A 27,308-nucleotide genomic window follows, 5' to 3' on the forward strand; every position below is an offset into this window, starting at 1 on the left:
GGGGCTGTGTCCATACCAGAAAAGACAGAGGCTACCTTCCTTTATCCTAAAAATCTATCAGGAAAGAAGTGAGCAATGCACCTGAGAGAGAAGAGAGTTCCTCTGTGGTGGGAATGAAAGAAATGGTAGGAGCTCCTGATGGGATTAATGCCATGAAAGAACTTAGTCTTTTCCCAAGCATGTTGACCTTGCTTCAAGTGAGATTTCAGCTCATTCCTCCCTCTGGAATTTTTTTCACTAAATGGTACATTGGTGAAGCCTATAGACCCTTTCTCAGAATAATGTTTTTTTTTTTCTTTTTTAATGTGAATTTTATTGATATCTTTTGATTTTATTTTACCTTCATTTCCCAGTATATTACTACCCCTTTCTCTTCCCAAGAGAAATAGTTTATAACAATTTTAAAAGAATTTCAGGGGTAACCAACATATCAACCATATCTGACATGATATACAGTGTTCCACACTCACTCCTCTATAACTGCAGAGAGGAGAGAGGGTTGCATTCTTACATTTCTTCTTTGGGACCGCATTTGGTCATAATAATTTCATAGCCAGAATAATGTTTTTAAGTGCATAAAATAAAATACATAGGATTACAAAGGAGATGAATCATATTGAAATAGTTATCTATTTAGATATATTTTTAAAAGTTCACAGAGCATAGGTTATGGACCCCTGCTCTAGGATGAAGAGAAGCATCCTTTTTCCTCGTATAACTTATTAAGATGACACTATTCTTCTGACTCTGCACCTTAGAAGTTTTTCAATGTCCTCTTTAGATTCATATGTGTTCTTTATTGAAACAGAAAAGTCTCATTACGTCTTGGTTTGCTGTGTTTTAGGTGAAACCAGTTGACCTTTACCTTCCATGGAGATATGATTCCTTATGTAATGTCCTTTCTTCACTCTTCTTTATATTCTGAGGTTAATTAGCGTTGAAAAGATTTTCTTTACTGAAGCAGGTACCCAAAAGAGTTTTCACAACTTATATTCCAAAATTCTGACTAGTCTATTTTTATTTTTCTCTGAACACTTTGAACGTATTTCTTATTCAGTTGTTTTCAGATGTGTCTGACTCTTCATAACCCTATTTGGAGTTTTCTTGGCAGAGATATTGGAGTGGTTTGCCATTTCCTTTTCCAGCTCATTTTACAGATGAGGAAACTGAGATGAACAAGGTTAAGTGACTTTCCTAGGGCCACACAGCTAGTAAGTGTCTAAGGCTGGATTGGAACTCAGGGAGATGAGTCTTCCTGAATTCAGACCCAGCACTCTATCCACTGTACCACCTAGCTTTCCTTTGAACATACTTAAACAACATTTTTATTTACAACAATTATGACTTGATTTAGACATTTAATCACTCTAAACCTTACTTTGCTCATATAATACTTCTTCCAAAAATAAGAATTCTTTAATGTATTTTCTTTTTTCTTTTTGCATGTTTTTGACCTTCTTACCACAACCCTCAGAAGTTTTTAGGCCTTGTATTATCTGTCTGATTTAAGCTTGATTTTGCTCAATAGATTAGCATAAAGCCACATATATTTTGTTTCTTATATTTAAAAAATTATGGTTTGGGAGATTAAAATAACTTAAGAAATGTGCTGAATAATTGAAAAACCTTAAATGGAGTAACATACATGAAAATGATTAGCCTGCACTTATTAAAAATAATTAAAATGCCATTTAAAAATGTGATGTGCTAGCAAAGAACCATAGATTGGAAGTCAGAAGATTTGCATTCCTTTGTGCATGGCCTCAGATAAATTGTTACAAGAATAGTCCAACCCTCATTTTATAGATGGATAAACTAAGGCTCAGAGAGTGACTTAGTCAGGGTCACATAGGCAATATGTAGCAAAACTGAGATTTAGACCTAGGTCTTCTCACTCTAAATTCAGTACATGTTCCACTGAACAATGAACTCTCTTCCTGAATTAAGCCCTAAATTTTGCCCATTAGACCCACATGAATCTCAATTTTATTTCCTAGATTTAAAAATATAAAGTGAGGTTCAAGGCCATTCTCTGTTGCATGCTGTGCAATCATGGGCAAGTGATTTAATCAGTGACCCAGAGTTTGCACAATGGTATAGGCAGTTTTCCCATCAGCGAGTTCTCCGCAATGCTGGAATCACAGATACAGCTGTTGGTTCAAACCAAAAAGAAAATGAGCAGGATGCTTCTATTTGCTCTTAATATTCTATTTTGCAGTATTGAAGTTCTTTGTGACCTCAATTATAGAATGTCGGGTTTCTCTGATTCATACTTAGGAAGGCTTTGAGATGATTAAATATGTATTACTGTGTTCCTTATGATACCTATGGCTTTCCAAACACTTTATTTTGACTAGGAAGAAGAATGGAATTCAAAAGGTTTGTGTTTAATGAATCCTTATAAAATATTAATGATATGCACTTATATTATTCACACAGGAGGTCTCTTGAGGTCCTGTGGGAGCTGATCTGACGTCATAATGTTTTGTGGTGAAAAGAAATTACTTGGTAAGTAATAAGGGATTTGGAGGATATATAACTGAATTTTTATAATTAGAATTAATTTTGGTCCAAGATTATATGAAATTAAATTTTTTTTTACTTGGATGAGTATTTTTGTCTTAATGGAACATTATTAATAAGATATACCATATTAGTAACTTTTTGGTACAGTGTACTGGCAGGAGGAAAGAGAGTTATCTTTCATTCAACTATAGAGGTTATTGTTCAATGGAAGCTGGTAGCAGGGTTTTTATGGGCATTTTTTTTTCAATGAACCTAGACATCTAAGTTAATATTGTTTTTAGTTTTAATTTCCTTTTGACCACAGAATTTTAGTGTTGAAAATGACTTTAGGTGTCATATTGTCCACCCCCACTACAGCATAAATCCCTTTGACATCTTTCTTAATGGCCTCTTCTTGGACACTTCCATTGACAGAAAAGTTGCTATTTGACATGATAGACCATTTTGTGGTTGGACAACACTAATGATTAGCAGGTTTGTCCTGAGCTGGATCTAAAATATGCCTCCCTGGAGCTTCCATCCACAGTCTTCATTCTGCTCTCTGGTAGACTTTCACACCCCTCCTGTCTCTTGATTCCCAACCCAAGATTCTAGAGCTTTCTCATAATCTTCATATTAAAAGTGAATTAAAAAAACTTTAATTCATTTTAATCATTGTTTGACATGAATACCTGTAAGAGGACTTAGCTGAAGTGGATACAGTTTTTTTTTTCCAGCCAAAGACAAGGTTTATTAGAACATCTGCCATATTGGCCAGACTCTTAAGGAATCTGAACATTACTGAGCTATTGGCTAGATTATTAAGAATATGAGCAGTGGCTAGATTTTAAGAATATGAGATGAATCTTATATACAGAAAGACTGTGGGAAGGATTTAGGAGTAGCCAAGTAGTTTGGGGTGACTGGAGGAGGGGTCTCAGGAGAATCTGGATGGGAGTGACCAGTAAGCTGGGGTGAACAGAATGCCAGGCACCTGGACCATGTGTCCAAGGGAGAATGGAGTCTAACTAAGTGGCCAGGAACAACTGGGAGGTAACAGAACAGAACTGAGAGATTGGGTGTAGCCACAATGAAAGGCCAGTTGATAGGATTATAGCCTCGGTAGAAATGTTCTTTAAAAAAGAACTGACCACTTGGGTATTCCTTTTACTTTTGTTTTGCAAACAGCTATCATTTTTGTGTAATGATGGTAATCAAAGGCAAAGCTATAAGCATCCAGTGGAATTGAATGTAGGTAAGGGATAAGCCCAACCTGTGCCTGGTGGATTGTTACAATGGCCTTGGGATCATTAGGACTGGTAGTTCTGGGTTACTACCACTTATGTTACTGGGGTTTTGAGTAACAAAATCTTCTGTTGTTGTTCAGTTGTTCTGTTCATGACCTCATTTGGAGTTTTCTTGGCAAGGATACTGGAGTGGTTTGCCATTTCCTTCTCCAGCTCACTTTACAGATGAGAAAACTGAGGTCCAGAGAGATTCAGAGAGTTATCAAAAGCCACACATCAGATATCACATTTGAACTCAGTTCCTCTGACTCTAGAACCAATGCTCTTTCCACTATACCATGCTGCCTCCCTGTTCTATCTTAGATAATTGCATACTTGAAATAAAAGCTATGCAGAGTCACATTAACCTGTGGATTGGAGAGATAAGTGTCAGATTCTTAGAGAAGTTCTCTTGCCCTAAATTCCTCTGCTTCTGTGTCCTGTGGATCACAGAAGGAGCAGAACAACAATGTTGAATGTTCCTTCTTGTTCTTGCCAAATCTTAATGATATATGCTCTTAGATCTGGGCCTGGTGGCACAACAGGAACCCTGAAATCAACTTTATAATTTATGATGTAGGCATAATACAAGATGTAGTTAAGACAAATTCAGTTGAGCAGGAAGGGGGATTCCAGGACACTAGCCTTATGAGCCATCACCTAGAAGATGGATCCCTCATGGGCCTGATCATAGGGAGGCTGTTGGGGGCAGAGAGAGGTGAATGAACAGAGCATAGCTGCTCTGAGGAGGAACTTACCTAGGGTGCAGTCATAGGGGGATGGAGTGGAGGGGGGATGTTCACCATCTGGCCACATCCTATTTTAGCTAATTATTCTTGCTAACCAGGTGTTAAGCTCAGTTGTTTCTACACTGCTGAAAGGACATAAATGCTGTCACAATATAAATGTAGCAAATTCGCAAGTGGCAAAATCTTTAGAAATCATTATTTTTATTCTTATACTTTCTGTATTTTGGTGTTCTGGGACACAGCTCTGGTCTCCCTGCCCTAGTCATTGCTCTGTTTTTGTTTGTGCAAAGGGAGTCTGTAGTGGGGTGCTACTGACTTTTGGGTCTATAAGTTACGACCAACAACATAGAAAGATGTGATGACAGCTGACATGGATAAAACACATATAAAAATAATCTCATTATATAATAAAAATATTTAGTCTCATTCTTTCCTTTTGTTATATTTATACATCCTACTTTATTAAACTTGCTAAGATTATAAATTGCAGAGCAAGTGTCAGCCAACATTGGTAGAGGGAGTTTCTTTACAGAAAGTTTTGTTCTACAAACTAAACAAAATGAAATCATAAGTCTGGACAAAAACAAAACAAAACCCTAGACCGTCTAACTGTACTAAGCTTACTGTGCTGTTTGCCGCTGTGAATTTTCCACCTTTTTGATACCATGATCTTAATAATACAATATAATTTATGTAGAATGTTAGAATTAGCAGGAACATCAGTAATCATCTAGTACAAGACCCAGAGTTAAATGATATGTTCAAGGTCACACAGCTAGTTCATTCCAGGGATTACAGCCCGAGTCTGCTGAAGCCCCTGCCAGTGTTCATTCCACTATACCAGGGCATATCAGTCAATCAGTCAATATTTACTGAGTATGCCCATTAAATGCCGGGCACTGTGCTAGATACTAGGGATATAAAGACAAAATATGGGTCAACTTTTGTCCTCAAGAAGCTTACATTCTCTCAGGAGAGTATAGCCTTCTAGGTCGCACGGTGGATAGAGCACTGGACCTAGAGTCAGGAAGGCCTGAGTTAAAATCTGGCCTCAGACACTTACTAGCTTTGTGACCCTGGGCAAGTCACTTAACTGTTTGCCTCAGTTTCCTCATCTGTTGTTGTTGTTGTTCCCTTCCTTGTTGAAGAGAATCAGTGACATCATGGTGATGCCTTGCCTTGTGCATGAATTGGATTTGAATGAGGCAGAGCCTTGCAGTCATCTGTAAAATGAGCTGGAGAAGCAAATGGCAAACCACTCCAGGGTCTTTGCCAAGAAAACCCCAAATGAGATCACAAAGAGTCGGACGTGCCTGAAACGACTAAATGACCACAACAGATTTGGATTCCAGAGATGTGGTGATTTGTCTGAAGTTGCACATCTAATCGTAGGATTAGAACAAGGTCTCCTGACTCCTAGCTCGGTGCTCATTCCACCAAATGACAGTGACTAGACTGTGATGTAAAGATGAAGAAACCATGACTGACACAAATGACTTGCCCAAGGTCACATGACTGTTTTGTGGCAGAACTGGGATTAGAACCCAGATCTATTGACTTCCATCCATTCTAACCTCCCACCCCTCTGTATGTTACATTCTTACAAATGAAAAGATATAGCATGTGAAGCACAGAATCTTGAAAATGGATTGGATATTAAAAATCTTAGCCATTTTAATTCATGGATACAGTGATGACATAGAATGCAAACTCCTAGAGGGCAGAGTCTGTTCCATTTTTGTCTTTGTATCCTTAGTATCTAGCATAGGGCCTGGCACATAGTAGGCACCTAATGAGTATTTGTTGTTGTACAAAAATAATTATATCTTTATTAAATAAAATAACTGATAGAAGGGGATTTGAGAAAATATTAATGGCACAGAATTTTTAAAACAAAAGTCACTGCAAACATATTAGCAGAGTGGTAATAGTATGGGCTGTTGGCCAGGACATGTAAAGAAATAGTCCTGTAATTTAAAATTGAATGTTCTAATGATATTCATTAAAAAGAGATTCTACCCTATTTGTTCTAGAATGCGTGAAAGGGAAGGAATATGAATATAGAATTTGAATGAGGAGATTAATCCTAACTACATAGTTAGTTTACTAATCAGTCTTCTCTAAGTGAGATAGGATTTGGCCCATGAAATAGAGAGAGGCAGTTAAGATGCTCGGTAGATAGAGTTCTGGACCTGGAATTAGGAAGACCCGGGTTCAAATCTAGCCTCAGACACGTGCTGGTGGCATGATCCTGTGCAATTCACTTAACCTCTCTCAACCTTAGCTTCCTCATCTATAAAATGGGAATAATAGCACTTACCTCCCAGGATTGTTGTGAGAATAAATGAGATATTTTAAAGTACTTTGCAAACCTTAAAGTGTTTTACGAGAACTATCATAATAAAGATGATGATGATGATGATGATGATGATGATGATGATATGAAGGTCCCCCCTCAGTAAAAAAGGTCTTTGAATAAAACCTGCATGGAAATCTGTTGGGAATGTTATAGATGAGATTCTTGTTCCGATGCAATAACCTGGACCTCTGAGGTTCTGTTCAACTCTGAGATTCTGTTAAAATCTGATGTTTGGGAATGTTTCAGATGGCAACCTTGGGAAGGGGGAAGGAAGAAGCATTTGTATAATGCCTATCTAGTGCTAGGTACTGTCCTAAGTATTTTTTTTACAAATGTTATTTTATTTGATCCTCACAACAACCCTGTAAGGTCAGTGCTATTATGGTCCCCATTTTACAGTTGAGGAAATTGAGGCAAACAGAGATTAAGTGACTTGCTTAAGGTCACACAGCTAGTAAGTATCTGAAGCTGGATTTGAACTCAGGTCTTCCTGACTTCAGGCTCACTGCTCTATTCATCACACCACCAGCAGTGTCTGGAATCATGCCTGAGAAAACCACCCCCTTTCCCATACCAACCATGATTTATGTAATTATCTCTTTATTATCTAAGGTTTCCAAATGGTACTTGTTATTTGCAATTCTAAACTATCTTTTGATATGTTTATTAAATTTCCCCCCCTGCTTTTGGGCTCATGTGTTTTCACAAGCCAATATCCTTGAAGCCATCCTAGGTAGTCTTTCCTCTGAATGGGAGTAAAGCTTGAGAGGCAGTGTGATGCTATAGAGAGTGCCAGAGTCACAGGACCTGAGTTTGAATTGCTGTTCTGTTACTTCCTACTTATGTATCCTTGGTCAAATCACTCTCTGGGCCCCCCAATTTCCTCATCTGGAAAATGAGGAGGCTTGGATGGCCCTGTACGAGCCTCTCTCATTCTCATGTACTCCTTGAGAGAAGAGATTGTTTGATTTTTTTTTTGTATGTGCATCCCTGACACCTAACCCAGTGTTCTTGGCACATGGGAGGCACCTAATACATGTTTGTTGATTGACTGATTGATCCTATGCTCCCCAGCTGTAGTTGTTTCAGGAAATGATTTAGAAATCAAAGTCTTCATTTAGAGTGTGAAGCCAGAGTTATTTTTGAAAGACAAACATTTATTGAAGACAGCCATAAAGTATTTTATTTTTATCCTGAGCAAACTAAAGAAACTACAACTCGACTAAATAGTTTAAATAATTAATGACTAAACTTTTCTTAAGATATAAACTTTAAAAAATTAGATGCGAAATTTTTTTTTTTGAGAGGAGGGTATGTCTATACACACTGATCTATTCTAGGAAGAGCTGAGTTCCCTGGAAGCTGATTCCCTTCTCAGTGTGCATTAATGGAGTGTTACTCAAATTTAAGGAATAAGAACAGGATGATTTTTAAAAGCCGCAATTGTGTTTTGGTTGTGGGGGAAAAAGTCATAGATCCTACTCTGTGATTCCAAATATGGTTTTGGCTGTAAGATAATTCTCTATTCTTTATATCTCAAAAATAAAAATGATGTAAAGTATAAAGAGATGCACACAAAATTATGTTTTCTCTCACAGAATAATGTCATCTTCACAGAGCCTGCAATTTTCCTCCCAAGATACTTCTCCAGGGCCATATTTCACTTTGATGTCTGATTCTTTGCTTCACTGTGTCCTGGAAACCTAAGTGGGCTGGAGGTCAAGTCCCAGCTCTATGGCTGATATTCTGACTCATGGCTTTTCCATCTGCTTTCTCATTTTATAAATTCCTTCAGTCCCTTATTTAAAGGGCCAACATGTGGGATGTGTGCGTGGGGAAGAATAGGTTTGTTCATTGTTGCTTCGAAGGACAAAGCTGAGACCAATGGATGGAAGCTGCAGAATTTGTCTCAGAGTGGGAAGGAATTTTATAACAATTACAGCTTCATGACAGTGAACAAAAATAGTGAACTCCTTGTCACTTGAAATTTTCAAAGAGAAGCTATAACATAAGAGGAGCACTGGAGTCAGCACTAACCTTGAGCAATTAATTTTTCAGTGTGAGCAATCACTAAAAATCAGGGCTTGATTTATTATTTTGTTGATTGTCTAGACTTAATAAAGTGTTGATGCAGATTGAACTTAAAAGTGTGTGCATATAGATTTTTTTTCAAGAGAACCTGGTTGTTAAAAATTTACCAGCATGCCCCTGTCTTGCCCTATAAACTGATTGAGGTCAGCAAGACTGCAGAAGACTTAGGGAATAAAGCCATCACTAGATTAGAAGCCTGGTAGCTGTAGGACAGCAGCAACAACAACAATTCGCATTTATATAGAATTTTAAGGTTTGCAAAATGCTTCATGTCCATTATCTTATTTGAGTCTCACAACACCCCTGTACCTCACCATTCTAAAGCCTAAGTCTGAAGATGGCAGAAGGAGGGAGAAGTACAGTGTAGCTTCACCACCTAACCTCTTCCATAGTGACCTGGAAAATACCCCAGATTGAATTTTGATCAGGGAAATCAAGAAAAAATTAGTTTTTGTCATTTTTCCAGCCCAGGTGGCTTAGGGAAACAGACAGGTCTGTGGATGGGGTTTTGAATCACATGTGCCAGAGCCCAGAGACTGAGAGCTGAGACTGGACGCCAGGGACCAGAAGCACCTTGGCAGGAAGAGATCCCAGGGGATCCCTGAAATAGCACCAGGTGCAGGAATGGTTGAAATCTGGCAGCTCAATCTCCTACTATGCAGTTCCTGGTCAGACTCAGGAGGAGGGGAATCTGCAAATGGGGTAGGGGAGAGACGTGATTACTATTTGGCCCTAGATATGTATTGAGCAAGGAACAAGATTGGAAGCAAACATTAGTTTTGTGTCTCTGATCCCAGGAGCAGAGCAGGGCCTTGGTTTTAGACTCCAACCCAGAGTGAAAGCCCAAAATAAAATAACCAGAGGAGGAGTCCCAGGCCAAAGGGGAGCTTAAAGTTTAGTCCATCTGAATCTACAGAGCCTCCTAATGAGCTAATAGTGGCTGAGTCCCACGGCAATCTACTGAGACTCTTAACTAGGGACAAGCTGACAGACCTAAACTTGGGCCAGGAATCTGAAGAGCTCATATCAGGAGGGTATTGAGTAGACTTTGCCCCAATCATATCATTTTGGGAGTACTGAAATCTTTATAGCTCACATCCCTTAGCCTGAGCTGTGAAAACAGCAAAAATGATGTAACAGGACAAAAACTCAAGCTAGACATTTTCCCCAAAGTGCATAGACTACACCATTAACATAAAGTCCAAAGTTAAGGAACATGCTAGAAAAATAAGCAAAAAAAAAAAATCCAACCATAAAGAGCAATTACTGTGACAAAGAAGTTGAAGACACAGACCCAGAAAAAGAGAATGACTTGAAAACATCTACAAGAAAAGACTAAAAAGAAAAAAAAAGCCACTTGGAGACAAGTTCAACCACAATTCCTAGAAGAGTAAAAATAAGACTTAAGAAAAAGAGAGGAGTAAACCAGGGGTGGGGACCCTGTGGCCTCGAGGCCACACGTGGTCCTCTAGGTCCTCAAGTGTGGCCAAATTTTTGGATTCAGTCAAAGCGCCATATACAGCCTCGAGGCTGCAGGTTCCCCACCCTGAGCTAAACAATGATCTTAAACTCCAAATGGCAGTGGTAGAGGAAAAAAAAATTAAAAAAAGGCATGAAAAGGAATTAAAAGGTTGGAACAAGAAGTACAAAACCTTAGCAAGAAAATGATCTCCTTCTCCAACTGATAAATGATTAAAGGATATGAACAGGCAGTTTTCAGATGAAGAAATTAAAGCTGTCTATAGTCATATGAGAAAATAATCTAAATCACTATTGATTAGAGAAATGCAAATCAAAACGACTCTGAGGTACCACATCACACCTATCAGATTGGCTAATATGACAGAAAAGGAAAATGAGAAATGTTGGAGAAGATGTGGGAAATTGTGACACATGTATTGTTCATGCAGTTGTGAACTGATCCAACCATTCTGGAGAACAATTTGGAGCTGTGCCCAAGGGGCTATAAAACTGTGCATACCCTTTGACCCAGCAATACAACTTCTAGGGCTGTATCCCAAAGAGATCATAAAAGTGGGAAAGGGACCCACATGTACAAAAATATTTATAGCAGTTCTTTTTGTGGTGGCCAAGAATTGGAAATTGAGGGGATGCCCATCAATTGGGGAATGGCTGAACAAGTTGTTGTATATGAACGTAATGGAATACTATTGTGCTATAAGAAATGATGAGCAGGGAGACTTCAGAAAAACCTTGAAAGACTTGTATGAACCGATGCTGAGTGAAGTGAGCAGAACCAGGAGAATGTTGTATGCAGTAACAGCCACGTTGTACCATAACTAACCTTGATAGACTTATTTTTTCTCAGCAATGCAAGGATTTAAGACAACTCCAAAAGACTCATCATGGAAAATGCTATCCACATCCAGAAAAAGAACCATGGAGTCTGAATGCAGATGGAAGCATGCTATTTGTCTTCTTTTTTGTTGCTTTGTTTTGTTTTCTTTCTTGTGGTTCTACTCATTGGTGCTAATTCTTCTTTGCAACAAGACTAATGTGAATATGTTTAATATGAATGTATATGTAGAGCCTATATCAGATTGTATGCCATCTTCAGGAGGGGAGGGGAGGGATGGGGAGAAAATTTAAAATTCAAAATCTTATGGAAGTGGATGTCGAAAACGAAAAATAAATTAAGAAATAAAAAAGAATGATTCCTTGAAAATTAGAGTGGACCAAAAAGAAGCTAATGACTCCATAAGAATCAAGAAATACTAAAATAAAATTAAAAAATTGAAAAAGAAAACATGAGGTATCTTATAGCAAAAATAATTGACCTGGAAAACAGATTGAGATAATTTAAGAATCAGTGGGCTACCTTGAAGTCGTGACCAAAAAAAAAAAAGATCCTTCAAGAAAAGATATTTCCAGAAATAATAAAATACTACCCACATCTCTTAGAACTAGAGGACATGGTAGAAATGGAAAGAATCTCTAAGCATCCAGGAAGAAAAAATGTAAGTACCGAGCCATAGCAAGTATCCCACAAGATTTAGTAATCACAACAGTAAAGAAGTGGTGAGTTTGTAACATGGTATTCTAGAAGACAAAAGATCCAGACTTACATCCAAGAATGGCTTACCCAACATAACTGATTATAATTTTACGGGGGAAAAATGGACCTTTAATGAAAGGTCATCTTTAATCAACCATAATGCAATAAAGATTACATTCAATAAAAGGCCTAGAGAAGAAACTTTTAAAAACTAAAACATAGGTCAGATCACATCTCCCTCTTTAAGAAGCTACAGTTTCTCTCGTTGCTTCTAGAATCAAATACAAATTCCTTTTTATTTAAAGCTATTTATAACTTAACTCCAGTCAACCCTTCCAGACTTACGCATTACTTACCTCTGTGGACCAGCCAAACTGGTCTCTGTACTGTCTCTTACACAGTACATCCTATCTTCCAGCTTTGAGACCGACTTTGAACAGGTGCCTAGAATGTCCTCCATCTTCACTTCAGCCTCTTAGAATGCTTAGTTTCTTTGAAAGCTCTGCTTAGGCATTACCTCCTATAGGATACCTTTCTTCATCTGGCTTAGCTGCTAATACTTCCCCCTCCAAAAATTACTTTGTATTAACTTTTAGAATATTTTGTATCTACTTATGTGTATCTGATGCTTATCCCAATAGAATTTAAGAGGGCAGAGACTATTTACTTTTTCATTTTGTATCCCCAGAGCCTAGCACTTAACAGCCATTTAAAATGCTTGTTCATTGATTGATACACACCCATTTCACTTTACTCCTGATTAAGGCAGTAAGCACAGAGGAAACATTGGAGCACTACAGCATTTGGGGATAACATGCATAGTATCCAGGACTAGGGAAGTCATAATCCTGCTCTACCCTGTCCTGACCAGGTCACATTTGGAGTACTTGTCTTCAGCTTAGGGTCCCATGTTTTAGGAAGGACATTGATAAACTGGAGAGTATCCCAAGGAGGAAAACCAAGATGGTGAGAGCCTAGATAATACGTCATTTGAGGATTAGTTGGAGGAACTTGGAGATATTTAATGTAGAAAAGGGAGGACTTAGAAATGACATGATCGCTGTCTTCAAACTTAGAAATGACATGATCGCTGTCTTCAAACTTAGAAATGACATGATCGCTGTCTTCAAATGTTTGAAGGGCTGTTACATGGACGAAAGATTAAACTTCTTGGCTTGAGAAGGTATAGCTAAGAGCAATCAGTTGAAATCATAAAGAGACAATTTTATGCAGAATATAAGAGAAGTCTTCTAAAAAACTAGAACTCTTTAAGAGAAGAATGGATTGCATTGGATTTAGTATATTCCTTGTCAATGTTGATATTATGCAAAGGCTGGATGGCCACTTGATGGTTTTATTGTATAGGGGATCCGTGTTCAAGACAAGGCAAAACGCATTTATTAAGCACTTACTGTGTCAAGCACTGTGCTAAGTGCTGGCCAAAGAAATACTAGCAAAAGGGGATTCCCTGCCCTCAAGGAGCTTACATTCTAATGGGGATTAGCCATACACAAAAGGGAACTAAAAATGGGGGGTGACAGTGGATTGGTGGATGAAGATAATTGTGTAGAGTCTTGGTGTTGAAGTCTGGAGAGGCAGAAACACAGCTGGGACCAAGTTGAAGGTTGGCAGATCTGGGCCTCTCTTCAGAATGGATGTCCCAGGAGGAAATGAACAATAGGCAAATAGACTAGATAGATATTAATAGGGTGAGAAGGCCCCAGGCTTTCTAGAAATTCCAAAGTGAAGCTGAGTGACTTGCCCAAGGTCACACAAATAGTAAAAGACAAAGCCGGAATTTGGAACAAGGTCCCCTGACTCAAAGTCCAGCTCTTTTTCATGTATGATTCTGAAAGCCTGTGAAATCCTCAGCCTGCTTCTTAGCATCTCCTTAATTTCTTAGCTGTCACTGCCAATGACAATTTAATCTAGTAGATACTGAATAAACGTTTTTTGAGGGAACAAATCCATGACAGTGGTATCTGAGCTCTAGAACAGTCCCCAAAGTCGGGGAAATGAAATGACATGAATGAAGACAACGATAGAAAGAACAGGCAAATCATACCTACCACAAAGAAGAACCTATGCTGGAAGCAACATTTTGAAAGTATTTATTGTCAAGATGTTTGAAATACACTTCCAAAAACAAGTGAAAAAATCATGGATGATGGTAATGCCAAAGGAAACATTGATTGATGGGATATCGATAGCTACTGACCTTCCTTTATGATTTCCTTTATCTAAAAAATCTTTGTCATGTTTTCTACACCCATTAAGGGAATCCTGGATTAATAGAAGTAAACAGGCAGGTTTTCATAAACAAGATCCTGACTCTGTTGTAGGACATGATAGGGATTGCCTTTAGCTTTGCATCCTTTGCACATCTGATGAGCATGTCAGAGACTTTAGAGGTCATTTAGTCCACACTAAAAATGAATTTGAGTGACTTGCCCAAGGTCACACAGGTAGTAAAGGACAGAGCTGGGATTTGGACCAAGGTCCAAATGACTTTCTCTTAATTATTTGAAAAAATGTTAAGCAGGACCATGTTAAGAAATGGTCCATGGGGCTACTTCATGTCTTTCCAAGTTGACATTGAGCCATTAGTGGTTACTCTTTGGTTCTGGTCATTTAATCTATTCTAAATCATGTAACTAAGTTATTATTTGCCCGCATCTCTCTGTGAAGTTTTTGAGGATAGCATGAGAGATTTTGTTAAATACTTTGCTGAAATCTAGGTAAACTATACATACTTCCTCTGATTTATCACCATAGCCATAACTGGGAATTACTGCACCTGGGACAAGTTTTCTCTCCTCTCCTCTCCTCTCCTCTCCTCTCCTCTCCTCTCCTCTCCTCCTCTCCTCTCCTCTCCTCTCCTCTCCTCTCCTCTCTGGTAAAGAGGAGGTGATACATCCTCTTCTTTTGGGAATTGGGTGTGGGGAAAGGTGGACCCTAAGGGAGGAGTACCATGACAGCAGGACCCTGGGGATGATGGACAGGAGAGAGTTGTGCTACAGGGCAGTGGAGGACCCTGAGGGAGGATGCAGGGATTGCTTCATGGAAGAAGCATGCCTCCTAAGAAGAAAATATCCTCCCTTCCAGGTCCCCCAAATGTCAGCAATCTGGGCCAAAGCCCTACTCTCGTATGCTAGTTATGGCTCTCTATTCTAGTCTAGTGACAGTCCAATTTAATGTGACCTATTCTTGGTAAAACCATTAGCTGGGATAGCTGTGTACACTTTGGTTTTTTTTCAGGCTTCTGTTGGGCTCTCTTCTTGTGTTGAGTTAGCTGGAAAGAGAAGGAGGAGGATGGCATGTCTAGTGGCCTTCTGTGTCCCTTCATTCCATTTTACTATCTGGGCTAGTTAAGCTTTCAGTCAGCATCAAGTCTGCTAGTAAGGTATAGCAACCAATTAAAGCTGTTGTTGATGGGTCTCATGTTGTTTGATAGCACAGACAGCCGGTGGCATTGGTTGAAAGGGGCATAGTCTCTCCCACATGATTATGTGCCCCACAGTTATTCCTGGAGCTACATTAAAGGTAGTTTTCACTATCTCTAATGATACCCTGTGAGTCAGTGATTCTGTTGCACATATTGAAGGATTCTGGATGTGTAAAATTGGAGGAAATACAAAAGAAGTATTTCATTGAGAAGCTTATAATTGAACAGAGAGGACAAAGACCAAAAATGAAAAGGACGTAAGAACACTTATTATAGAAAGAGAAGAAAAAGTGCAAACCATTGTGTGTATACAACAACATCCTGTTTTTACAAAAAGAAATTTAGTGGCCATGACAGTTTTATGGAATGAGGGTGGTGGTGGCAGCCCATAATTCCAAATCTGTCTGATACCTAGCAATTCTCAGTGCCCCAGTTGACATTTTTTTCCAGTGAAAACATACTTTGAATATGGGATTTTTCTATGTATCCTAGTTGAGTTTCTGTTTAGCAAGCTCACTAACTTAAGGCAAAATTTTATCTTAATGAATATCAGTGTAGCTTCCAATTCAGTATAACAAAGTTATTTTCATGTTTTATGAAATGGCTTGGAGTTGGAGTGGGTTGCCGCTTTTATGGAGGCCATCCAGGGCAGAGTCCAACTGGAGAAGGGATTTGCTATAGATAATGAAGTCTTCTGTATGCTTCTTGTTAGCAGATAATTATGCTGATTTTGCTTTGTAATATTGCAAACCTCCTGAATGACATCCATCATCTCTCAAAAGTTTTTGGCCTAACTATCCACAAAGGGAAAAATAAAGTGGATGAAGAATACCTATTGTTCATGTGATAACATATAGTTGGAGGTCGACTCTTGGAGCTGGTCCATCTTTATATGGAACTTGGATAGACAGTATGTGAGAGCAATGAGCTGGGTCCAGAACTGAGCAAGAGAAGAGTGAGTTACATTGCCTTTGGGAAATTGTTCAGTGTTTCTAATGACCATAAGTTTTTCCCTGAAGCCAAGGCCCTCCCCCCACCCCTTAGCATCAATATTCTTCTGGTTATGCCATAATGCTGTGAGTAATGGAATAGATCATATTCTCTAAAGAATTAAAGTTGTGGTTTATCCAAAGGGCAATGGAAAGTCATATGGCAGGTATGAGAAGGCTGTAACACATTACCACAAAAAATTTTTACAAGAGAAGTATAGTAAAGGATGTCATCAGAGGAATATATAACTGGAAAAGGAGATGGACCTGTCATGTGGTACAAGTGAAAGATTACTTATGGACTATCTGCATGCTTCATTGATGACATTTAACATCTACAAGAGATGTAGAGGAAGGTTCCCAGCAAGTTGGGACCTCCTGTAGGATGTGCTTATAGATGGGTATGCTGAAGAGTTATGTAGGGCTTGGCTAATTTGCAATCTGCAGGGCTGGAGGGTATACCCATAAGCAGTGAAATTGTCAATTAGTCAGTCAACAAACATTTATTAATTACATACTTTATGCTAGGCACTGCTAAGCACAAGGGAGACAAAGAAAGCCAAAATCAGTCCCCGCCTTCAAGGAAATTTATTCTAATTTGGGAGACATGTCTAGGTACAACCAAGTTATATAGAGAGTAGATGGAATATAATCTGAAAAAAAAAGGAATTAGCAACTGGGAAAGGCCTTTTGGAAAAGATGGGATTTGAACTGAGTTGAAGCAAGTCAAAGAAACTAAGTAGCCTAGAGAACATTCTAGCTATGGGGGCCAAGGTATAGAATTGAAAGATGGAATGTGATGTTTGAAGAACTAGCAGTACTCCAGTGTAGTTGGCTAGAAGATTGTGTGAAGGGGAATAAAATGTAAGAAGACTGGAAAGGTGGGAAGTGCTTTACGTGCCAAATAGAGGAATTTATCTCTTATCTTGGAGGTAATAGGGAGCCATTGGAGCTTAGTGAGGAGTTAGTAGGGTGACATGATCGGACCTACACTTTAAGAAAAAAAAACCCCTTGGTATCTACATGGGATGAGTAAGAGTGTGGAGTCTAGAATGACATTGACATTGTGGGCCTGGGTGATTGGGATACTGGTGATGCCCTCATCGTAAATAGGGGAGAGACTTTGGGAGGGAAGCGAATGAGTTCCATTTTGTTCATGTTCAGTTTGAGATGCCTCTGGGATGTTCAACTTGAGACGCTCAAGAGGCAGTTGGAGATGCATTATTATAATCTCACAAAACAGAATTGGGCTAGATATATAGATTTGGTGATAATCTCCATAGAGACTGCAGATCTGTCTAATCCTTAGCTAATGAAATAGTTTCCCTTGGGATCAGTAGACTATACATGGAGCCATGTAGTCAATAGCTAGAAAAAATGTATATCCAAGAAATTAAACTCATGAAATCTCAAATTTCTCATCCAGCATTTTCATAACCATATCTTCTTGTTTTGCCCTGGTTATGAAAAGCAGATAAGTAACCTATTCATGTTCCCTCTTATATGGGTCTTTTCAATTTAATTTAGTTAAAATTCAAATAACGTTTATTAAGTACCTACCCTATGCAGCACTCTTTCAGGTACCGGAGGAGACACTATTCAGCTTAGTTCATACCTAATGGGGATTACTCTATTAAGGGAATAAAACACACACAAATAACTAAAATGCAAAATAATGTATGATAAGGGGGTAGGAGAGGTAGAGGCCAAATACCGTGTGAGCTTTTTGAGTAGGGGCGTAGGAGAGGTTGTTAGTGACTGGTAGGATTCATTCTGCCCAATAATGGTTGGTTGACTTCCCTTAGGTAGTTAGAATTTTTCCCACAGTGAACATTTAATAATCCTTAAATTTTTTTCCAACTTTTGCAGTGTTTTGGGGAATAGTATATTACAAATTTCCATTTTAATGGAAATATATATGGATATATCAGTATATATCATATATATTTTATGGAAATATGTATATATATATAGGTATGTAGAAACATTTTATGGAAACATATATGAATATGTACATATATTTTATGGGTACATATATATAGGTATTGTTTAGTCGTTTTCGGTCATGTCCAACTCTTTGTGAGCCCATTTGGGGTTTTCCTGGTAAAGATACTGGAGTGGTTTGCCATTTCCTTTTCCAGCTGGTTTTATAGATGAGGAAACTGAGGCAAACAGGGTTAAGTGACTTGCCCAGGGTCACACAGCTAGTGTCTGAGGCCACATTCGAACCTGGGAAGATGAGTTTTCCTGATTCCAGGCCCAGCACTCTACCAATTGCTCCACCTAGCTGTTTCATCTGTAGGTATATGTATATACTTATTTATTTTATGGAAATATGTATATGTAAGCGTATATATATATATATTATGCAAATATGCATATATACATGTATTTATAGAATGAGTTTGAGCCTAATCCATTCTATAAAAGATGGGATTTTATTGGATATATGTAAATACTGAAGGGAAGAAAGTATGAATAGAAAGATTAGAACTGGGTGGAGTTCATTAGGAAAGACTTCATGTAGCACCTAAGCTTTGAAAAATATTTGGAAACCACACTAAAGACATTTGGAAAAGCTTTCTGGTCAGCGGCATGCAATTCACAAAGGCACAGAATAGATAGAAATGATAGAAAGCAAAGACAGAAATGATGGAAAACAAAGATAGAAATAAGCAAGTTGGGCACAGAGGACAGCATACAGGTGTGCATGATTACAGCAGAGACCCTGAGTCTGAGAATAATGCAGAGAAGAGCATTTATACAATAGGTAGCTAAATAAAGTCACTCTGACTTGGAACACCGAGGAGTTTTAGTTCGATGTGAGGGACTTGTTCCCTTCTCCTTTGCCTTTCAGTTGTGTCTCACTCTACGACCTTACTTAGGTTTTTCTTGGCAAAGATTCTAGAGTGGTTTGCCATTTCCTTCTCTAGATCATTTTGCAGATTAGGAAACTGAGGCAAACAGCATTAAGTGACTTGCCTAGGACCACACAGCTAGTAAGTGTCTGAGGCCAAATTTGAGCTCAGAAAGATGAGTCTTTCTGACTCTAGGCCTGGCTCTCTAACCATTGTACCACTTAGCTGCCCTTTCTTTTCCTTTTGGACAACTGCAAATCCAATATAATATTTCTGCATGTTTCAATCCTCTCACCAGTCTCAAGCTTTCTGCTAAGATTCCTCTGTATATTAGACTAAATCCTTGAATTTCAGTTGAGTTTTTTTTTTCTCCCAGTTATCAAGCCAGCCTCATATGCTGGAGGCCAATAATGATAGCTGGGTTTTCTTTATACTGTGTTTGTGAAATCCTGGCCATATAACTTGGGAGGAGAATGGGATAGTAACATTTTTATATATCTGTGTGAGGGTGTTGACCTGTGAGGCAGGGAGTAAGTAGATCTTCCAAGAAGTAATTTTCCCAAATATCTGGACTTGATGAGAAAATTGGCTCAGCCAAGAGGACCATGGACCAAAATCTCTTTAATTTACATAGGAATTCTCTAGCTTCTTTTTCTAAGTCTTTGGGGAGAACTGGAGGGGGAGGAGAAAACTGTGGATTTGTTTGTAAGAGATGTTTTACCCTCTCTTCCCTTCTGTTTGCTACTTAAATGTTGATGAGTCCCAGCAGCTGGAAGGTCACCATTAGGTTTCAGTAGGAAGCCCTGATTTGTTACACATATTTTCCAATTGTATCAGAATGTGCTCTTGGCATCTAGTCAGGAAATCTTGGAAGTTTGAAAGCTCTTTTATTTAAAGCTTTCCCCATTTATTGTTCTCTGAACCTGTCTTTAATGACTTGCCCTGGATCCCAACTATACATGGCCTACTGTGAAGAATGAAGGGAATAAGAGAAGTAACCCAGCCCCACTCCCTGAAAGTTATTGATTTGGCTTAAAGAGCTTAAAAAAACCCCAACCACTTGGCATCTGGGAATTTATGCAGCTTTTGGAATGAAATTGACCCCTCTCAGGAAATATCAATCTGTATCAAATCAGAACCTTACAGCTGAAGTTCTTTGGGCACCCTAAATTTCACTGGATACAACTTTAGGGGCCTGATAGAGAGGAGACCGTCTAGAAATTGATGTATGCCCTTTGAAGTTTATAACTGCTGTGTTCTTAATCCTGGCTGACACACCTAAACTCTCTAGATTTAATTGGAAAGTATAGGTCTGATAATCAGTGCCGCAGATTTATGGTCACCAAGAGACTGCTAATAATGATAATGTTAAGTCCCTAGAGGGCATTTTTTCCCCCTTTTCATCCATGGCCCTTGAATATTGACTGACACATAGTAGGTACTTAATGGATGCTTGTAGAATAATCAAGTGCCTACAATAAAGATACAAAGATGAGGTACTCTTGTTTTCAAAAATTTGCATAGTCTAGTAGAGAAGACGAAATGTGTGCAAAACATCTTGTAGTCAAGAAGCATTTACTGATTTCTATGGAGAAGACATAAATACAAAGGTAATTTATCAGGGCTACCTAAGTGATTCAGTGGATAGAGCACCTGGCTTGGGGTCAGGAAGACTTATCTTCTTGAGTTCAAATCTGGCCTCAGATGCTTACTAGCTGTGAGACCCTGTGCAAGTCACTTAACCTCATTTACCTCAATTTCCTTATCTGTAAAGTGAGCTGGAGAAGGGAATGGCAAACCACTCCAAAATCTTTGCCAAGCATACTTCAAATGGAGTCATGAAAAGTTGGACACTACTGAACAACAATGACAACAACAATGTCTTGAGAGAACCCCTAATCAATTTAATGAATTTCCCAATCAACTTGAAAAGATTACATAGGCCATGGAGCCTTTGTTTGGAGGTTCTGAAGGCTACTTCTCCATGGAGGTAGATGTCCATTGGTACTCGGCTTAGTGATATAGACAATTCATGTGATTGGGTGGCCTTCAAACCAATTAACTTTTTGTGTCTCAGGGGGATGAAATAATGTTGGAGTTTCTGCCATACTTCATAGTCTATTCGAGTGAGCTAAAGGGCCAGGGCTCCTCTTTTGTCTATCTGCCTGTCTGTCTATGTCTTTTTAATTCTGAGAAGACAGACCAAGGCACAGGCAGAATGGACCTGCATTCGGATTTAGGATACCTGTATGCACATGCATTTTCCTTCTTGCCAGTAGCAATTAATGGTGGCAGGAGCCTGTGACAGAAAGAGACAAGAGCTTGTGCACAGTTTGAGACGGTAGTTCATGGATATTGTTCATAACTCCAAACTCCTGTATATAGAAGAGGGTTTGAATTTTCTAGGCATTATAATCCTAGAATCTAGTTCACCACCCAGAAAAGGAAAATTTCCAGGGCAGCACTGGGTTTGGGAGTTGGCTCATAGTTAATCCCAAATTTGAGAGTTCTCGTGTTTGAGAGTTTGAGTATTGTGAAGAGGATTGTCTGAGACAGTGTATTCCTCAGAGAAAGAATGTAACAGTCCATCTACCTCCTATGTGGAACACTATTTGAAGAGCAAAACCAGGGAGTTACTTAGTTCAGGCCCAATAAAAAGAGGCTGAGAATTCAGCGGGCCTCAAAGTATGTTAACCTTCCCAGAGGAATAAAAACTATAGCTTAGTTGGCAGGGAAGGCACATTTAGGACTCTGTGGAAAAGAGGAGCTCACCAGAATATCAGAGGATTAGTCTGATGGCAACCCCAAATTCAGTTTCCTTTTGGGTGAAGCTAATGGACTTTTTGAATGCTTTATATGTTTTCTGGATCTGTTCATGTGAATTATTTGCATCTTCTGCATGCAAGGGGTGAGGTGAAACAAAGGCTATTCCATATCTGATTTGCATTTTCTACCTTGAATACTTGTACAAAATCTGGAACCGTATTATCTATGTTTTGGGAGACCCAGACATGGGCTGAATGTATGATCTGTTTTGAGATTTTTCCTAGAGTAATGCCAGATGGGAAGAATGAGCCAAAGACAAATCATGGGCCTTTTTTTTTTTTTTTGTGTTACGGGAGTGAGGGGAGTTAGCCCAAACCCAGTATATGTAAACTCAATGTTTTGGAAGACCCTAAGCTACATCTAAAATAACTTCAGGCATTTATGGGGAAAAAACAACTTTAGGCTATATTCTGGATTAAAGCCAACTTTGATTTGAGGCTAATGGTTTTTTGTTTCTATGCTACCATTTTGCTACCTATCTTTTAGCAGAGAATGGTCAGGACAGAAAGAGGAGTTATTTATACAAAATTCTGGTGAAAGGTTTTTTGAGAAGGCTTCAACTCTCAGTTAAATGCCATATTTGGTGCCCATTCTATAGATACTTGAAGGCTGACCATACAGTATACTGGTAGTCAGGGACCTGATTGAAAGCTCCCTGTTAGATTGTAAATTCCTTCAGGGCAGGGACTACCTTTTGCCTCTTCTTATATCCCCAGCTCTTAGCACAATGCCTGGCAAATAGATGCTTAATACGTGTTTACTGACTGAAATTAAAAAGGAACATATTAAGTAAAAGGGGAGGTGAAGTAGCATTGTAAGTAAAGATTTCTAATGGATTTATTGTATTTTTTTCTTTTTGATGATTTTTAAAAAAGAATTAGGTTCTAGTCATAGAATCTCTAAGTCAAAGGCTGTGGCTCTCATTATATCATCCTATTGCTCTGCAACAAAGTTGGGACCAAGTTTAATTGCTCAGGACCAGGTTGTATAGTTCTACCAACAATGTAATGAATGTAATAGAATGTCAAATTTCCTGTAACTCTTTGAACATTGATTTTTTTGTTGTTGGTATTTTAGTGGGTGCAGGGTGATATTTTACAATTGTTTTGATTCACATTTCTCCAGTTATTAGAGCATTTGTGTATTTTTTTTAGAGGTTGTCAACAGTTTGAATAGAGGCTTTTTCAAAGATGGAAATACATTTCTGTTGACTGTTGTTCTACTAGGAGTGGAGTCTATTACTCTTATTAGATATGCCTGTATCCCTTACAAATTCTGGATGTCAGACCTTCATTTGATGAATTTTCTGCAAATTTTTTCCCCATTTGGTTTCTTTTAAAAATTTTTGTGCAAAATCCTTTTATCTTTGTTTATTCAAACCAATTGATTTTGTCTCCCATGTTTTTCTTCCATTTGCTCGATGATAAAAGTGTTCTCTCTCTTCACTGTTGAGAGAAATATACTATTCTTTTTCCTTCCAGTTTTTTAAAAATGATTTCAAAGTATTTAAATCACTAATGCAGTTGTCACTTATCTATTATAATAAACTATTCACATAGGCTTCAGTGTATTATGTTGCAGAAACAGAATGCAAACAGATTCTAGATATTTACCCTCAAATATGTTTTCACCCATTGGGTGCTGGGTGTTTTATAAAACATAGTTAGCCCTGCATCTAACTCAGTTTACTTGAGTCAGAATTAAGTGAGGAGGCATCGTATTACTGGAACTATATGTCTTAAGTGTTCTGAACTAGTTCATAGATTAACTTCCTTCGGAGAAAGAGTACATTATGATGGATTTTTTAAATATACACTTTGGTATTTGAAAATATTTTCTTTGATAGTTTTTTGTCAGTAGTCATGAATAACATTGGACTATTTTTCTTTCTTGGACTTATCTTTGTTTAATATAAAGATCAAAACCATTGTTGCTTCTTGGGAGGAACTGGGTAGCCTATCATCCTTCTCTACCTTTTGAAATGGTTTACATAATAGGAGTTGCTGGTTCTTTTGAACTTTGGTAGAATTTACTTGTGAATCTATCTGGTCTAGTGTCTTTCTTCAGGGTAGCTCTTTAATGGTTTGCCTGCTTTTTTCTTTTGATATTGGTCTACTTAGTTTGCCTACTTCTTGTTTTAACTTTAGTATTTTATGTTTTTCTTTGTAGATAATTACCTATTTTTCTAGATTCTCAATTTTATTAGCATGGAGAACTGTGTGTAATAATCTTTGGTAATTATCTTGATTTCTTTGACCCATGCTATGATTTCTTCCTTCTCATTTCTAATTTTGGAAATTTGGTTTTGTTTTCTGTTTAAAAAATGAGATTTCTATAGTTCTTTGTCATTTTTTAAGTCTTTAAAAATAGTCCTTGACTTTATAATTTCATTGGTTTTCTTATTTCCAATTTCTTTGACCTATTTTGATCTTGGTTATTACTCTTTTTCTGTGAATATATTGCTTTGTTGTATATTTTTAAAGTTCAGCTTCAATTCATCAATTTTCTCTCTTTTTAAACCATGGAGACTGCTTTGGTGGCATCTCTTATATCTTGATAAGCAGCTTCTACATTGTCTTTATATAGTGCTATTATTTTTATAATTTCTTTTTACCTAGTAGGTGAGCAAAGCTTTTGTTACTTGTATTACTTGCTATTAATATTGTATCATTATTCACTTCAAATTTAATTGAATAATGATCTGTAAATATATTTTGGTTTTCTATATTTATCTGTTTTGTTCTTATTCAGCACACAATCAATTTTTATTTTTACTTTTATTCATTCATTCATTCATTCATTCATTTATTTACATATTCATTCATTCATTTATCTATCTATCTATCTATCTATCGATCTATCGATCTATCTATCTATCTATCTATCTATCTATCTATCTATCTATCTATTTTTAGGCAATTGGGGTTAAGTGACTTGGCCACAGTCACACAGCTAGTAAGTGTCAAGTATTTGGTCTGAGTCTGGATTTGAACTCAGGTACTCCTGACTTCAGGGGCTGGTGCTCTATCCACTGTGCCACCTAGCTACCCCCACACAATCAGTTTTTACAAAGACTCTACCATATACACATGCTTTGATTTTTTTCAATATCTATTAGATATAGTCTAATATTTTTTATTCATATGATTTCTTACTTTTATTTTATTTTATTTTTTGATTTATCATATTCTGATAGTAAGGTGTTAAAATTTCCCACAACTTCTTTTAAGTAATTTCTTACTGCAATTTGTAACGGTTTTCCTTTATGAGTTTTACTGTAGAATTATTAGGTTAATATTTATTTAAAGTTGATATCCTCTCACTTTGAATAGTTAAAAAAAAATTTTTTTTGATCAGGTCCTTTTTTTGTTTTTGACACAGTTGGGTATATTCTAACAAATATACAGACTGCTCCCTCCCCCCCTCCAAAAAATTTCCTGAAAACAGTCAAGCAAACTGCCTATGTGTGGTTACAACTGTCACTTTCCACTTTTGTTATTTACTACTTGTTAATAAAAAAGGAAGGATATCTGCTTTGACTTTCATAATATGGTGCCAATGTGTTGTCCATCATATTTGACTTAATTTTTTTTTTTGTTATTTAGGATTATCGTTATTGTGTTTTTGTGTCACTGTGTATATTATTCTTTTGGTTCTTCTCTCCTTGCTCTTTATTACTTCATACAAATCTTCCCAGCTTTCTTTTAATTCCCCATATTTGTCATTTTTTTGTGACATAATAATATTATCTCATATGGATGTGCAACAGCAGCATGGTATAATGACTAGAGAGCTGGTCCAGGAGGACCTGGGTTCAAGTCTCATCTCTGAGACATATTGGCTATGTGGCCTTAGACAAATCACTTAACCTCTCAATGCTCTAGGCAACTTATTCAAATAATATAATTTGTTCAGCTCTAGTTTATTTTTTGCAGAAGAGTTTATTTTTGCTATTATAAATAATCTTGTTATGACTGTATGTTTTTAACATATGGATCTCACATTCTTGGCAGTAACCTTTTTAGAATATAAACCAGGAATGAAATCACGGGTCAATGGGTATGAATGATTTATTGGCTTTTCTCATAAAATTTCCAATTGTTTTCCAAAAATGGTTGCACCAATGTACAGGTCCACTGGTAGTTAATTATCATGACTGTCTTTCCACAGCATGTCCAACATTGAATATTTTTCCATCTTTTAGCATTTGCTAGGTGGCACAGTAGATAGAGTGCTGGGCTTGGAGTCAGGAAGACTTTGTTCAAATCTGGCCTTAGATATTTACTAGTTGTGTGACCCTGGGCAAGTCACAACTTCTGTTTGCCTCAGTTTCCTCATCTGTAAAATGGGAATAATAATAGCTCCTACCTCCCAGGTTTGTTGTGAGGATGAAATGAGATAATAATTGTAAAGCACTTAGCACAGTGCCTGGTACATAATAAGTACTATATAAATGTTAGCTATTATTATTGTTATTATTACTAATTTAATGGATTGGTGGTAGAATGGTTTTCATGTGCATTTCTCTGATTATTAATGATTTTGAATAGCTTTTAAGGTGATTTCCCCTGTAGTTTTCATTGCTTTTTTAGAATGTTGTTTTTTCCTACCCTTTGACAAATTTATTTATTTATTTATTCATTCATTCATTCATTTATTTATTTGTTTATTTATTTCTCCATTTATTTATTTATTTATTTTGTAGACTGTCTACAGATTTTGGATGTTAGGCTTTTATCAGAGGTGATTAACAAAAATATTTTTTATACCATTTTAATCCTTTTTCTCTTAATCTAATTTGCATTGATTTTGTCATGGAAAGTTTTAAATATTTTTTATAAATGGATCTGTGATTTCACCCATTTGGAAATTCCCTCTAAAGATGCAGATCACAACCTATCCATGGCTGCCCATCCTGTGTAACTCTTAATCTGGGTCCAACTCTTTTCTAGATTCAACAAAGAGGGCCATCCAATAGGCTGGACACCTTCCTTGCTTTCTTTTGACATCATGAGGGTACTAGAGTAGTATACTGGCTAGCCACTTGGCATCCCTTGGCCCTTGTCTTATGAACAGCCTAACATCTTCTTCTATAACATATTTCTTTGACGACATCTTGTAAGTCCTGTCTTTAAAAATTCCTCATTGGTTATATGTGATAGTCTGCTCACACCTACCACGTAC

The 27,308-nt window shown here is 37.5% G+C and overlaps 1 protein-coding gene across 8 annotated transcripts in view; it reads left to right on the top strand.

Moving 5' to 3' along the window:
- ATP8B4 (ATPase phospholipid transporting 8B4 (putative)) overlaps positions 1-27,308 on the top strand; it is a 336,040-nt gene that overhangs the window by 20,413 nt on the left and 288,319 nt on the right. For all 8 annotated transcript variants that reach the window (XM_020978939.2, XM_020978874.2, XM_020978820.2 and 5 more), the window contains one exon: positions 2,440-2,508. In XM_020978939.2, the coding sequence (XP_020834598.1) occupies positions 2,481-2,508 (28 nt within the window). In that variant the 5' untranslated portion in view covers positions 2,440-2,480. The remainder of the gene's footprint in view (positions 1-2,439; positions 2,509-27,308) is intronic.

The sequence above is a fragment of the Phascolarctos cinereus genome, unplaced genomic scaffold (genome assembly GCF_003287225.1).
Source record: "Phascolarctos cinereus isolate Bilbo 61053 unplaced genomic scaffold, phaCin_HiC Scaffold_3;HRSCAF=262, whole genome shotgun sequence".
In the NCBI taxonomy this organism is placed as follows: Eukaryota; Metazoa; Chordata; class Mammalia; order Diprotodontia; family Phascolarctidae; genus Phascolarctos; species Phascolarctos cinereus.